Source organism: Enhydra lutris, unplaced genomic scaffold (genome assembly GCF_002288905.1).
Source record: "Enhydra lutris kenyoni isolate GAN:26980312 unplaced genomic scaffold, ASM228890v2 scaffoldscaffold16, whole genome shotgun sequence".
Taxonomy (NCBI): domain Eukaryota; kingdom Metazoa; phylum Chordata; class Mammalia; order Carnivora; family Mustelidae; genus Enhydra; species Enhydra lutris.
In genome coordinates, this window is record NW_019154100.1 from 30,126,553 (window position 1) to 30,141,287 (window position 14,735).

At 48.5% G+C, this 14,735-nt stretch overlaps 1 protein-coding gene across 1 annotated transcript in view; it reads right to left on the minus strand.

The window, feature by feature from the left end:
- The window catches only part of LOC111147440 (nucleotide binding oligomerization domain containing 1), a 64,761-nt gene that overhangs the window by 25,012 nt on the left and 25,014 nt on the right, over positions 1-14,735 (minus strand). The window contains exons 4-7 of the mRNA XM_022503450.1: positions 10,830-12,654; positions 8,092-8,175; positions 5,844-5,927; positions 4,883-4,966 (exon numbers count right to left, since the gene is read on the minus strand). Coding sequence (XP_022359158.1) covers positions 4,883-4,966; positions 5,844-5,927; positions 8,092-8,175; positions 10,830-12,654 — 2,077 coding nt within the window. The remainder of the gene's footprint in view (positions 1-4,882; positions 4,967-5,843; positions 5,928-8,091; positions 8,176-10,829; positions 12,655-14,735) is intronic.

Below are 14,735 nucleotides of genomic sequence, written 5' to 3' on the forward strand. Positions count from 1 at the left end.
GAAAATGAAAACACAAATGTTGAAAATCTGTGGGACACAGCAAAGGTGGCCCTGAGAGGAAAGTATATAGCAATACAAGCCTTTCTCAAGAAACAAGAAAGGTCTCCAGTACACAAACTGACCCTACACCTAAAGGAGCCAGAGAGAGAACAGCAACGAAAGCCTAAACCCAGCAGGAGAAGAGAAATAATAAAGATCAGAGCAGAAATAAAAGAAATAGAAACCAAAAGAACAGTAGAACAGATCAATGAAACTAGGAGCTGGTTCTTCAAAAGAATTAATAAGATTGATAAACCCCTGGCTAGACTTATCAAAAAGAAAAGAGAAAGGACCCAAATAAATAAACTCACGAATGAAAGAAGAGAGATCACAACCAATACCAAAGAAATACAAACAATTATAAGAACATTTATGAGCAACTATACACAAGCAAATTTGAAAATCTGGAAGAAATGGATGCATTCCTAGAGATATATAAACTACCAAAACTGAGCCAGATGAAATAGAAAACTTGAACATACCTATAACCAGTAAGAGATTGAAGCAGTCATCAAAAATCTCCCAAGAGCCCAGGGCTAGACGGCTTCCCAGGGGAATTCTACCAAACATTTGAAGAAGAATTAATACCTATTCTCTTGTAACTGTTCCAAAAAATACAAATGGAAGGAAAACTTCCAAACTCATTTTATGAGGCCAGCATCACCTTGATCCCAAAACCAGACAAGGATCCCATCAAAAAAGAGAATTACAGGCTAATATCCTTGATGAACACAGATGCGAAAATTCTCACCAAAATACTAGCCAATAGGATCCAACAGTACATTAAAAGGATTATTCACCATGACCAAGTGGGATTTATTCCTGGGCTGCAGGGTTGGTTCAACATCTGCAAATCAATCAATGTGATACAAGAATAAAAGAAAGAACAAGAGCCATATGATACTCTCAATAGATGCTAAAAAAGCGTTTGACAAAGTGCAGCATCCTTTCTTGATCAAAACTCTTCAAAGTGTAGGGATAGCGATCAATATCATCAAAGCCATCCATGAAAACCCACAGCAAGTATCATTTTCAATGGGGAAAAACTGAGGATTTTCCCCTAAGGTCAGGAACATGGTATGGATGTCCACTATCACCACTGCTATTCAACATAGTACTGGAAATCCTAGCCTCAGCAATCAAACAACAAAAAGAAATTAAAGGCATCCAAATCAGTAAAGAAGAAATCAAACTATCACTCTTTGCAGATGATATGATACTATATGTGGAAAACCCAGAAGACTCTACTCCAAAACTGCTAGAACTCATACAGGAATTCAGTAAAGTGTCAGGATATAAAATCAATGCACAGAAATCAGTTGCATTACTATACACCAACAGCAAGACAGAAGAAAGAGAAATTAAGGAGTCAATCCCATTTACAATTGCACCCAAAACTGTAAGATACCTAGGAATAAACCTAACCAAAGAGGCAAAGAATCTGTACTCAGAAAGCTATAAAGTACTTCCTATAAAGAAAGAAATTGAGGAAGACACAAAGAAATGGGAAAATGTTCCATTCTCATGGATTGGAAGAACAAATATTTTGAAAATGTGTATACTACCTAAAGCAATCTACACATTTAATGCAATCCCTATCAAAATACCATCAATTTTTTTCCAAGAAATGGAACAAATAATCTTAAAATTTATTTGGTACTAGAAAAGACCCCAAATAGGCAGAATAATGTTGAAAAAGAAAGCCAAAGTTGGTGGCATCACAATTCCAGACTTCAAGCTCTATTACAAAGCTGTCATCATCAAGACAGTATGGTACTGGCACAAAAACAGACACATAGATCAGTGGAACAGAATAGAGAGCCCAGAAATAGATCTTCAACTCTATGGTCAACTAATCTTCAACAAAGCAGGAAAGAATGTCCAATGGAAAAAAAGAAAAGAAAAAGGCAGGAAAAAATGTCCAATGGAAAAAAGAATGTTGTCTCTTCAACAAATAGTGTTGGGAAAATTGGACATCCACATGCAGAATGAAACTTTCCTTACACCACACACAAAGATAGACTCAGAATAGATGAAAGACCTCAATGTGAGACAGGAATACATCAAAATCCTTGAAGAGAACACAGACAGTAACCTCTTCGACCTCAGCCGCAGCAACTTCTTCCTAGAAACATCGCCAAAGGCAAGGGAAGCAAGGGCAAAAATGAACTATTGGGACATCATCAAGATCAAAAGCTTTTGCACAGCAAAGGAAACAGTCAACAAAACCAAAAGACAACCAACAGAATGGGAGAAGATATTTGCAAGCAATATATCAGATAAAGGGCTAGTATCCAAAATCTATAAAGGGCTCAGCAAACTCAACACCCAAAGAACAAATAATCCAATCAAGAAATGGGCAAAGAACATGATCAGACATTTCTGCAAAGAAGACATCCAGATGGCTCACAGACACATGAAAAAGTGCTCAAAATCACTTGGCATCAGGGACATACAAATTGAAACCACAGTGAGATACCAACTCACACCAATCAGAATGGCTAAAATTAGTCAGGAAACGTCAGATGTTGGAGAGGATATGGAGAAAGGGGAACCCTCCTACACTGTTGGTGGGAATGCGAGCTGGTGCAGCCACTCTGGAAAACAGTATGAAGGTTCCTCAAAAAGTTGAGAATAGAGCTACCCTACGATCCAGCAATCCCACTACTGGGTATTTACCCTAAAGATACAAATGTAATGATCCGAAGGGGCATGTTCACCCGAATGCTTATAGCAGCAATGTCCATAATAGCCAAACTATGGAAAGAGCCTAGATGTCCATCAACAGATGAATGGATAAAGAAGATGTGATACACACACACACACACACACACACACACACACACACAATGGAATACTATGCAGCCATCAAAAGAAATAAAATCTTGCCATTTGCAACGACGTGAATGGAACTAGAGGGTATTATGCTGAGCGAAGTAAGTCAATCAGAGAAAGACAACTATCATATGATCTTCCTGATATAAGGAATTTGAGAGGCAAAGTGGGGAGCTTGATGGTAGGGAAGGAAAAAATGAAACAAGATGGGATCAGGAGGGAGACAAACCATAAGAGACTCTTAATCTTACAAAACAGACCAAGGGTTGCTGGGGGGAGGCGGGTATGGAGAGGGTGGTTGTGTTATGGGCATTGGGGAAGGTATGTGCTATGGTGAGTGCTGTGAAATGTTTAAGCCTGACAATTCACAGACCTGTACCCCTGGGGCAAATAATACATTATATGTTAATAAAAATAGTAAAAGAAAAAGTAAAATTCTGTACATACACTTTGACCTTTGCTATATTAAAAAAAAAAGAGCACACACCTGCATGTGAGAGCAAGAAAGTTTAGCTGACCTCAAACGTTGACAATATTTCTGAGATGATTTTTAGCATATTTTTCATAGTTTATAGATAAAATTATCTGTTTCTTTTATAATCATATAAAAATTATAACAATATAAAAAGGTTTAAGAAGGTTCCAGGATCCAAACCACAGTGAGATACCACCCCATATCTGTTAGAATGGTTACTATCAAAAGAAAAGAGAGTAACAAGTGTTGGCCAGGATGTGGACAATCTGGAACCCTTGTGCATGGCTGTGGGAAACAGGGTGGCACTTCCTCAAAAACCTCAAAACAGAATTACCGGCTGATCCAACAACTCCACTTCTGGATATACAGCCAAAAGAAATCGAAGAGACCTCTGTACAACCATGTTCCTAACATGGCTCATGAGAGCCAAAATGCAGAAGCCACCCAAGTGTCCACTGACAGACGGACGAACAAAATGTGGCACGTCCATACAGTGGACTGCTACTCAGACTGAAGAAGAAAGGAAATTCCAGCACAAGCGACCATGTGGATGAGCCTTGAGAACCCTGGGTCGAGCGAAGTAAGCCAGTCACACAGACACAAATACTGTACGGCTCCACTTCTGTGAGGTACCCGTGGAAGTCAAAGCCACCGGGACAGAGGGAGGGAGGCAGGAGGCGGGTGGAGGGAGAGGAGGAGGGTGTCAGGGTGTAATGGGTAGAGAGCTTTTTTGCAAGATGAGAAGAGCTGTGGGATGGACGGAGGCGAAGTTCGCACGATGAGGCTACGTAACGTCCCTGAACTGAACCCCTACAAATGGTTAAGACGGTAACTGTTATATGTATTTTACCACAATAAAAAACTAAATTAAAAAAAAAAAAAAAGACCTCAGCACCTGGGTGGCTCCGTCAGTTAAGCATCTACTTTTGTTCGGCTCAGGTCATGATCACTGGGTTCTGGAATCAAAACTCACATTGGGCTCCCTGCTCAGCAGGGAATCTGCTTCTCCCTCTGCCTCTGCCCCCCTCCCTGTTTATGCTCTCTCTGTCAAATAAATAAAATCTTAAAAAAAAAAAAAGCCTCCAGGGACTATAGAACATTGCCAAATAGAAGACGGTGTGCCTGTGGAAATTTCCCACATAGGACCAGATGGCTCCCTCTGTTTGTTGGCGGTGAGAATAAAGGACTTCCACATTAATGTAATAAAAGTGTGTGCAAGGGGGGGCGCCTGGGTGGCTCAGTGGGTTAAGCCTCTGCCTTCGGCTCAGGTCATGGTCTTAGGGTCCTGGGATCGAGCCCCGCGTCGGGCTCTCTCCTCAGCGGAGAGCCTGCTTCCCTTCCTCTCTCTCTCTGCCTGCCTCTCTGCCTACTTGTGATCTCTATTAAAAAAAAAAAAAAAAAAAAGTGTGTGCAAGGGAAGGTGCAGTCCATCCTTGGACTTTTGGTATATTTATGTCCGTGAACAGCAGCTGGCACGCTCATACACACAACAGCATGTGTAACACACACACATACGCGTTTGCCTCCACTCACCCAATTTCAAAGATTGATTTGCTGTTCTTCACAGCCACAGCCAGGCACTTTCCTCCTTCACTCGTTATTTTGTTCTCCCCCAGTCTGCAGAGAGAGCCATGCACAGGTCAGCGCCCAGTAGAGGGGGGACTCCACCGTCAGCACCCTCCTCTCCCACACAGGGCCTTTTCTGCCCCCATTCTCCTGGGACCTACAGTGCCCATGCTCCCGGCTTCCTCTCGAGGAGCGACCCACTGCCCTAGAGAGAGCCATTGGACTCCTCTCCAGAAGGTGGTCGCTGTCTCTGCTGAAACTTTGGGGCCCTAGCTTTCCTGGGGTGGTTCTTTAAAGGGCCTTCAGAGTGTCACTCATTTCCATCAGCAGAGCGGGGAGGGTCCCATCTCCTCTGCAAGTGGCCAAGTGTGCGTCCCCCTCACCAGGGGACCACCAGGGGCTCCTCTGAGCCCGGTGCCCAGTCACCTCTGGCAGAGCATGTGTGTGACAGGGCCAAGGACCAAGCTCATACTGGCAACTAGATGGGTGCCATATCTGAATGTTTGTGTCCCCCCAAAATCCATATGCTGAAACTCTAAGCCCTCAGGAGATGGTAATAGAAGGCAGGGCTCTTGGAGGCGATGAGGTCACAAGGACAAAGCTGTCGTGAATGGGATGAGGGATTTATAAGAGGCCCCACAGAGCTCCCCTGCCTCCCTTTCCACCGTGTGAGGACACAGCTGAAAGGCCCGTCCGTGAACCAGAAGCCAGACCCTTACCTGGCCCTGTGGAAACCAGAGCCTCCCTGTCGGGCCAGGATTCCTCCATGCGTGCAGCTGACCTTCCACATGCCGGCCTCTTCATCTGACCGGTGTGGCTCTGGGCAAGCGTTAGGGCGAGCGCTCTTTATGGGGACATGTGCACTTTGTTTGGATAATGAAGGGGTGACACACAGGCTACTGAATAACCTGCTGCACACCCCACTTACTTGAGGTGCGTGAGGCCTTTGCACTCGTCCAGGATCCTGGCGATGTACCTGGCTCCCACATCAGTGATCTGGTTGTTGTACAGGCTTCGAGAGAAAGCACCGCATGAGACTTCAGGACCCCAATCTTGGCTTTTTTTTTTTTTTTTTAGTATAGTTGACACAGCGTTACATTAATTTCAGGTGTACAACATAGTGAATCCACAAGTTAATAAGTTATGCTACATTTACCACAAGTGTAGCCACCATCTGTCACCAGACGATGCTCTCTCAATGTCACTGACTAGGGGGAACCCTCCTACGCTGTTGGTGGGAATGCAAGCTGGGGGCAGCCACTCTAGAAAACAGTATGGAGGTTCCTCAAAAACTTGAAAATGGAGCTATCCTACAACCCAGCAATCGCACTATTGGGTATTTACCCCAAAGGTAAAAACGTGCTGATCTGAAAGGGCACATGCACCCCAATGTTTATAGCAGCAATATCCACAATAGCAAAACTATGGAAAGAACCTAGATGTCCATCGACAGATGAATGGATAAAGAAGAAGTGGTATATATATACACAATGGAATACTATGCAGCCATCAAAAGAAATGAAATCCTGCTGCTGGGGTGGAAGAAATAAACTGAGGGCTGTTGGGGTGGAGGGAGGTGGGGGATAGGGTAACCGGGTGACGGGCATTAAGCAGGGCACATTCTGTAACGAGCACTGGGTGTTACGTAAGATTGATGAATCACTGACCTCTACCTCAGAAACCAATAATATATGTTAATTAATTGAATTCAAGTTTTAAAATATTTTCATTGAAATAAAAACTGAAACAAAAAAAAATCACTGACTATATTCTTTATACTGCGCCTTTTATTCCCGTGGGTCAGTGTCATCGTAACGAGCCCATCTCTAAAGTGGGTACGTGCCGGCTGCTGATTTCTGGTCTGGGCTGGAAGGAGAGAGGAGCGACACCCAGAGAGCAGTTCGGGGCCCTGGGGTCTCACAGGCGGGGTTCAGACCAGCTCTGCCATAGCCCAGCCTCTGCTCCTGCATCTGTAATAAGGAGCAGCACTCACGCCTCCCTCACAGGGGCCTTAGGACCACAGCTTGCGATCCCCCCAAGCCCACGTGCCCGAGGGCGCAACCCGTGGCAGCTGGTGGATGTTGTTCTATCAAGATGACAAGCAGCATCGTGAGGGGAAGACGTTTGAATGTTGGAACCTCACTGCTCCCTCTTAGTTATTTTGCCACCCAACAATTAACAAGAAGGCAGAGAGAAGCTGAAAGTGGTAACTAGATGGGTTTCCAGCGTTCCACAGCCCCATAAAGCTCCTGAGCCGAAAGGCAGCCTGGGAACATGTGCTTCCGGGGACCCCACTCCACCAAGGAGGAAGGGGAGCCCTGTGGGGCAGACAGGCTGCATCTCCGCCAGGACCGGCCAGAGGCCGGCTGGACTGGCCCACCAGCACTTCCACTCCAAATCCCAGAGGCTCTGAAAACCCCAAGCTTTTCACAACCACTCTGGCCACTGATGTGGCACCACTTGTGGTCTTTATCCTGGCTGCTTTGAATACTCAGAACTTTTGCTGCAGAAATACTAAAGTATTTGAAACCAGGATAGTGCCCTTGACCTCACCAGTCATATCAAAACCCCACAGCATGTACACTGAACTCTGATGGTCTTGCCCTCCGGGTTCTGGGTGAGGGATCATGGGCCCATAATCTAATGCATAACCTGTACCTAACATTTATAAAACCTATCCCCAGGGGCGCCTGGGTAGCCCTTTGGTTAAGCATCGGACTCCTGATTTCGGCTCAGCTCATGATCTCAGGGTCCCGGGATCAAGCCCCAGATGTCCAGCTCTATGCTCCGCAGGGAGTCTGCTCAAGAGTCTCTCCTTCCCTCTGCCCCTCCCCCTACTCAGCTCACTCCCTGTCTAAAATAAATAAACCTTAAAACAAACACCACCACCATATCCCCAGCTATATCCTCAGCAACACCCAATCACCACTCATAAAGCACTTGCCTATATTAGGATCCCAAAACACAAGTGAAAAGGTTGTAGTTCTGCCCCATTTCCTGACTTGCTCAAAGAGTGGGCTACCAGCTGAGCCCAGAGCAGGACCCAGGACTCCCAGCTCCCCATCGGGGAGCTTCCTGATGCCTCAGCCATCATCCCAACCATCTACAAATGGCTGTTCCCCACTCCTCTGTATTACTGCTACATCCCTGGCCTGGCACTGTCCAGGAATACGTACCCTAAGAAGGTCAGGATTTTGTATTTGGTTAGCTCTTCATACAACACCTTCACCCCACTGTCTGTGATCTGGTTTACACTGAGTCTGGGAAGAAAAAAAAAAAAAAAAGAAGAAAGAAACAGCAAAGAAAGTTAGAAATCATGGCAGCTGCTGACTAAGTAGCAGCATAAATGTCACGAGGATGTGGAAGCCTGTAGGTCCCGGAGTTTTCTCAGCTATAAGCACCCTGAGAGGGTGGCCAGAGCACTCAGCCAAATAGCTCCTAAAAAGCCGCACCATGGTAGGGCCAATAAACCCGCCCAGAACCCGCCAGTCATCAAGGCTACAGCACAGCCCCGACCCAACAGGAGGGCTACGAGGGACACATAAAGGACGCGTGAGGCCAGCCAGCTCTAACACCCATCATTTGTGGGTGGCCTCTGTGTCAGCCAGGCCCTCTTTGTGGTTCTCACTGCACAGCAGGGGCCATGGCATTTGGAACCCCATGGAGCTGTTCTAGAGATGAGGGAACACTTCCCCCGTCTTGCAGGTGCGGCCAGAGATAGTCAGTGCCCTTCAAAAGGTGGAACACAGAAAGGTCTCACCCACTATGCCGACAGCCTCCCCATCCGGAAGGCCCGTTCACAGAGGGGGCCAGGAAAAGAGAGCCTTCAGGATGACAGCTGTCTCCTGTGCAAGGAACAGCCACTCACTGGAATTGTTCGGCACAATCCCTATACCAACAGGATATTTTGATGTGGCTAAAATGTGAAATATTATTTTAACTACCAAATGATCTATGTAACAAACTATCATGATTTTTTCAATCTTCCACCCCACCATTTAAGTGAGGCTGAAGGACAGAGTAAGGCTTAGGGCTGGCTGACAGTGAGGTATCAGGGGTGGGGGAGATGATAATCCAAGGGTCAGCAAACTTTCTCTCTAAAGAGCCAGAGTGCAAATATTTTAAGGTCTGCGGGCTGTGTGGTTTCTCTTGCAACTACTCCACTCTGCAGTGTGAAGCAGCCGATATGTAAACAAATTGGTGTGGCTGTGTTCCAATAAAACTTTATTTACAAACACAAGCCCTGGGCCAAACTGGGCCCACAAGCTGACCTCTCTGTAATAAGTGAAAGGCTGAACAAGTAAAAGTTTGATTTTCAGGCCACATCAAAATGATCAGGTCACATTCTCAGGACTCCCATGGTGCCCACTTTGGTGGTGGGGTACAGGACATACACACACTGCATGGCCATCTCAGGGTGCCAGAGGCTACTAGTCACTTCCAATATCTATGCTTTCATAACAATAGAATCCCCCATTTCTTTAACTGGGCATGCGGGATTAAGTTCTACCCCATGAAATCTAAGCAGAAGTCTCATTAGCAATTGTTGAGAGGTCTTCTTAAAAGAACGAGGTGCATCCTTCTTTGCCCTTTCTTCTTCCTGGTGGCTAGAATGTCGACTGAACAGCCGGAAATGAGCAGCCATCTTGGGCCAAGAGGTGGAATCAAGTAGTGAGGGCATCAGGGCCGCAGCAACACAGAAGAGAGCCTGGGCTCCTGAGGGTCGTGGAGACAACACAGCAGCCCTGAACTGCCCTCCTCTGGACTTTTCCATGAGAAACAAGCTTGTAATCTATCTAAGCATTCATTAACTCTCGAAGTTAACCCTCACTGATGGTCTCGGGGAGCTCAAAATGCTTCCCTGGAGTTGCCCATTTCCTCCTGCTCTCTCCTTTACTGGTGTGGAGGAAAACTTCACCCCAGGACAGCTGCCTGGGGCAGAAGTACCATTCTGGTGTGTCCCATCTTGGGGCGGGGGGGTGGGAGGAAGCGCCTGGAGTGTGAGCATGCGCCAGGCTGAGAGCACAGAGAACAGGCCAGGGCAGCCTCGGGTTCCCTGCACCCCAATGTCCCCACAAAATGTACACTGTGGCACTGGTGTAACAGGTACCCAGGACGAGTTCCAAATCCCTTCCGCTCCTCAGGAATGCATGAGCCAAGTTACAAGATCTGAAACCCTCATAGAGATTTACAAGGTGTATTTTATAGAAGAAATGCTAACGGAAGAAAGCAGACTGGCCTAACTTTCCTCTAAACCATCACACAGGAAACCACTCATGAGTCAGCTTTCTGTGCTAAGATCCCTGGCAAGCTGCTGGATTTGATCATGGAAAGTAACCGAGGCTGATAAGCACAGAGTCTGCTTTTTCTGCAATCACAAAAGCTCCCATGTGTCAAAAACCATCCACGGGCTATCTCTGAGCCTCTCATGAATCTCAATAAATCTCATAAATCTTTATGAATCTGGCTCCATCGTGGCCCTGATGTGTGACCTTGAGACCATCTCTGTACCTCCACTTCCTCATTTGCCAGAATGAAGAGAAGAGTACCTCCCACCTTATAGTGTGGAAGAGTCAATTGTGTAAAATTTGTAATGCACTTCACCCATTCTCAATAAATGCTGGTTGTTATCACTATAACTGCTAGGCTACCAGCATCTCCCTTTTCCAGATGAGGAAATCAGAGAGGTTAAGCAACTCACTCAAAGACACCCAGACGGGGCCGTCTGCCACGGAAGTTGTGCTCTTTGCCCTCTGTCACGCTGAAACAGAAGAGGTCTGGGTGTTCCAAGACCCATGGTCATGAGTGCCAGGGTAAGTCAGGAGCTCCTACCCCTTAAAGGCTGGTTCTGGCGTCTCCGGAGTCTGGCCCACCCAGGCCCCACCAGCTGCTCTCTGGGCCCCCTCGTCCTCACCTGATGACGGTGAGGCGGCTGAAACAAGGCTGCAGCTCCTGCACGCCGTAGTCGTTGAGATTGTTGTTGTCCAGGTCAAGGGCAAGCCGCTTGCGGAGATGGTGCAGGACGAAGGAGAGGGCACTGCAGTCCGCCGAGCACACGTTGCAGAAGGTCAGCTTGAGGTAGTTGGCGCAGATGCCCTTGGCCGCCAGTTGCCCCACCTTCTCGCTCTGAGTCTCGTAGATGCAACGCAGCATCCAGACAAAGGTGGGCATGGCCTGCACCTGGTTGAAGGCCCCAGACTTCACACGGGGCAGGTTCTGCAGGTGAGCCTGCAGGCTGGCAAACAGGTGTGCCCACAGGGCCTTGCGCTTTCTCCGCAAGGCAGCGGCGGGCACCAGGTGCCGCAGGAGTTTCTGTTTGGCCTTAGACAACAGCCCGCACAGGAAGAGGTTAGTGAACTGAAAGTGATCCTTGTTCTTGAAGGGGTCCTTCCCTGCCAGGCCACCGCCCTTCAGGCACGGGAAGGGGAGACAGGGGGGATAGCAGGATTCGGCTCCCGCTCCCCCAGCAGGAGCCCACTCCTGGAAGAACCTGAGCAGCTGCCCAGTGCCCACCTTGTCATCCACCACGAGAAAGAAGGCAGTAAAGAAGGCCTGGAGGGTGATGTGGAAAAACTCGTAGGACTGCTGGTCCCCACCCAGGCCCTGCTCCGGAACGGCCCGCAGGAAGCCCAGCTGCAGCTCCCCCTCCTGCATCCCAGCTGCCTGCACCTCCTCCTGGCGGAACACAAAGAGGCTCTTCTCCATGCCGCCATGGGCCACCTGCCCGAGCGAGTGCAAGGTGCCCCGTCCGGCGTGGAATGTCTCGGTCTGGCCTCTCGTGTTCCGCTGCACCAGGCTGGTGGGTTGCGTCCTGTTCAGGTGCACCTCGGTGACCAGCAGGAAAACATCGGTCAGGGTCACCGTGCAGTCGGGCAGCTGCGCAGAGCCCTCCCAAACACTGTGGAAGTGCTGGAAACAGCGGAAGATGATCCAGCAGAAGAGGGGCACGGCACACAGGCTGCAGAGGTTGGGGTTGGCCTCCAGCTGGGCCAGCAGGCGCTCCTGCACGGCGCGCTCGGGGAACATCCTCTTCGTGTAGGCACGCAGGTGGCTAGGGGAGAAGCCCCGCAGGAGCACCTTCTTGCGGAGGAGCTGGCGCGGGATCTCCACGCCCGTGCGGGCCGTGAGCAGCTTGCCGGCCCCCTTGAGCAGCTTCCCGCTGAGCAGGTTGGTCAGCAGGACCAGGGGGTGGGCGGGCTCCCAGGGGGAGCAGGTGTCCAGTGCGCTGCTCAGGTCGAAGTCTGAGTGCAGCTCGTCCAGGCCGTCGAAGGTGAAGAGGGCCGTCTGGGGGAAACGCAGCAGGAAAGCGAACACCTCCTCGGGGTCCTGCTCCGGGTAGCAGTAATGCTTGAAGAGCAGGTCCCGCAGGCACAGTGTGTCGCCCTCCTTGAAGCAGCTGAACATGCGGCAGCGGAAGTGGAAGAAGAACTTGAACTCGGTGTCCAGCCGCCCCGCAGCCCACAGGCTCTGCAGCCGCTGCAGCAGCATGGACTTGCCCACACCCGCGTCCCCGCAGATGAAGATGGTCTCGCCCTGCTCGCTGAGGACCCCGGTGCGGTGGTCCAGGAGGCAGCTCAGGCTCTCCAGCGGGCCCAGGCTCTCGTTGCTGAAGCCCACCAGCTCCACGATGGTGTCACTGTACGTCTCCTCCAGCAGCAGCTCCTCCTTCTGGGCATAGCACAGGACGAACTTGGAATCACGGGTCAGTTGCTGTCGCAGCTTCTCCGTGTACCTGCTCACTGGACGGTGGCGGAGGGAAGACCGTTCCCAGTGAGACTTTTTTTTTTAAAAACATATGTATTCATTTAAGGTTATCTGTACACCCAGCATGGAGCTGGAACTCACCACCCCCAGATCAAGAGCCGCAGGCTCCCGAGACTGAGGCGGCCAAGCACTGGAAACTCCTGTGGCTGAGGAAGAAATTGCTCTCACTTTCTTTTGCTGATCACACTGCTCTGAAAACAAGGGAAGTCTCAACACTAAATGCCAAAACTTTGAGTGAGAAGACTCAACAGTCCACGTCAATCTGGATTACAAATGAGACGGGCCAAAGCACAAAGAGAGTAAACTAAGAGAAAAACTACCCTGTTCAACGACGCAGAGCACACCAGCCCCAGGTCCCCAGCTGACACCTGGGGGTCACTGACTTAGCACCTGCTCACAGGGGAGCAGACAGGTAACATGCTCACATGGGCAGGGAGCTCAGCAAACCTGAGCTAGAGGCTGGGCTTATACCAGACGGAGCTGATCCTTCCCCAGACCAAAGGCTGTTCCATAAATTCCTTTAAAATACTTCTGGGATTTTGATTATAATCCAGTTAACGAAAACGAGACACACATGCCCATTTCCAAATTCACTTATAACCTCTTCCCACCAACTCAGTCCAACTTGGTGGTCTGCTTAAAATTTGTGAATTTTATCTTTTACATCTTTAGTAAGACATAATTTACATACCATAAATTCACATATTTTACAATAGGCATTGTGTACTACTCAATGGTTTTTAGTAAATTTACAAAGTTATGCAAATGTCACTACGCTCCAGTTCTAAAACCTCTCCATCCTAAGCCCACTTCTAGCGAATCTCTGCCCCTGGCCCTAGGCAATGGCCAATCTGCTTTCTAGCTCTATTAATTTGCCATTCTGGCTGTTTCATATAAATAGAATCACACAAGATGTAGTTCACATCTAGCTCTGTAGAGTGACTTATACTTTAAAAGCTACCGAAGTAGTTGGCTAAAGGAACCAGTGGAAATGTCTTTTGAAAGAATGATCACAGGCAGAAGCATTTTCCTTTGCTCCTGGGGAAGGAAGCAGAAGGAAGTGGGAAGGGGCAGGAAGAGTAAGAAGCTAACAGCGGCCACAGGTATCACAGGTATCCACAGCCCGGCCGCAGAAGGGCTGGGCTCTGACCCTGCTGGTTGGCCTGGTTTACCACAAACATGCCCCTGATAGTCTGGGACACTGTCCTTTGTTTCTGTGTTCAAGGTCACACTGGATTCTTTAAACACTGGAGTTGGGGTCCTTGGTGCTGGGTATTATACAGCCAACAAATGTCTCAAACTAGTGAGCACAGAGACATGCAAAGAAGGCTCCCCAGTCCCCAGACCAGATCATGGCCCCAATTACACACACTCACAGCAGCCTGAACTGCTCTCGTCCTTGTCACCATGTGCAATCACATATTTGTGTGACCACCTACAGCTGGGCCTCCCGCACCAGCCTCCGAGCTCCCTGAGAGCTGGAACCATATGTGGTCTGCTCCCCATCATACCCCTGGCATCCAGCACAGTGTCTTGGCACGTGGTGGGGATACGATCAATACTTATTGAACGAATCAATTAGCTGATGCAGTCCCACTGTGCTTTGGAAATGGCCACTTTTGGCTACTGGTTTTGGGACTGGCTTCATATTGGGTTTTCACTGGCTCTTGGACTGGCCACTAGGGGTGAGAGAAGAATACTTTGCCTAGGATAAATTTTGGAAAGATTTTTTTTTTTTAAGATTTTATCTATTTATTTGACAGACAGAGATCACATGTAGGCAGAGAGGCAGACGGGGGGAGAGGAAGCAGGCTCCCCACTGAGCAGAGAGCCCGATGTGGGGCTCAATCCCAGGACCCTGAGATCATGACCTGAGCTGAAAGCAGAGGCTTTAACCCACTGAGCCACCCAGGTGCCCCTGGAAAGATTTTCAAAAGGAATTCGTGCCACCATTAAAATGTCTATGTGGGGTGCCTGGGTGGCTCAGTGGGTTAAGCCGCTGCCTTCGGCTCAGGTCATGATCTCAGGGTCCTGGGATCGAGTCCCGCATCGGGCA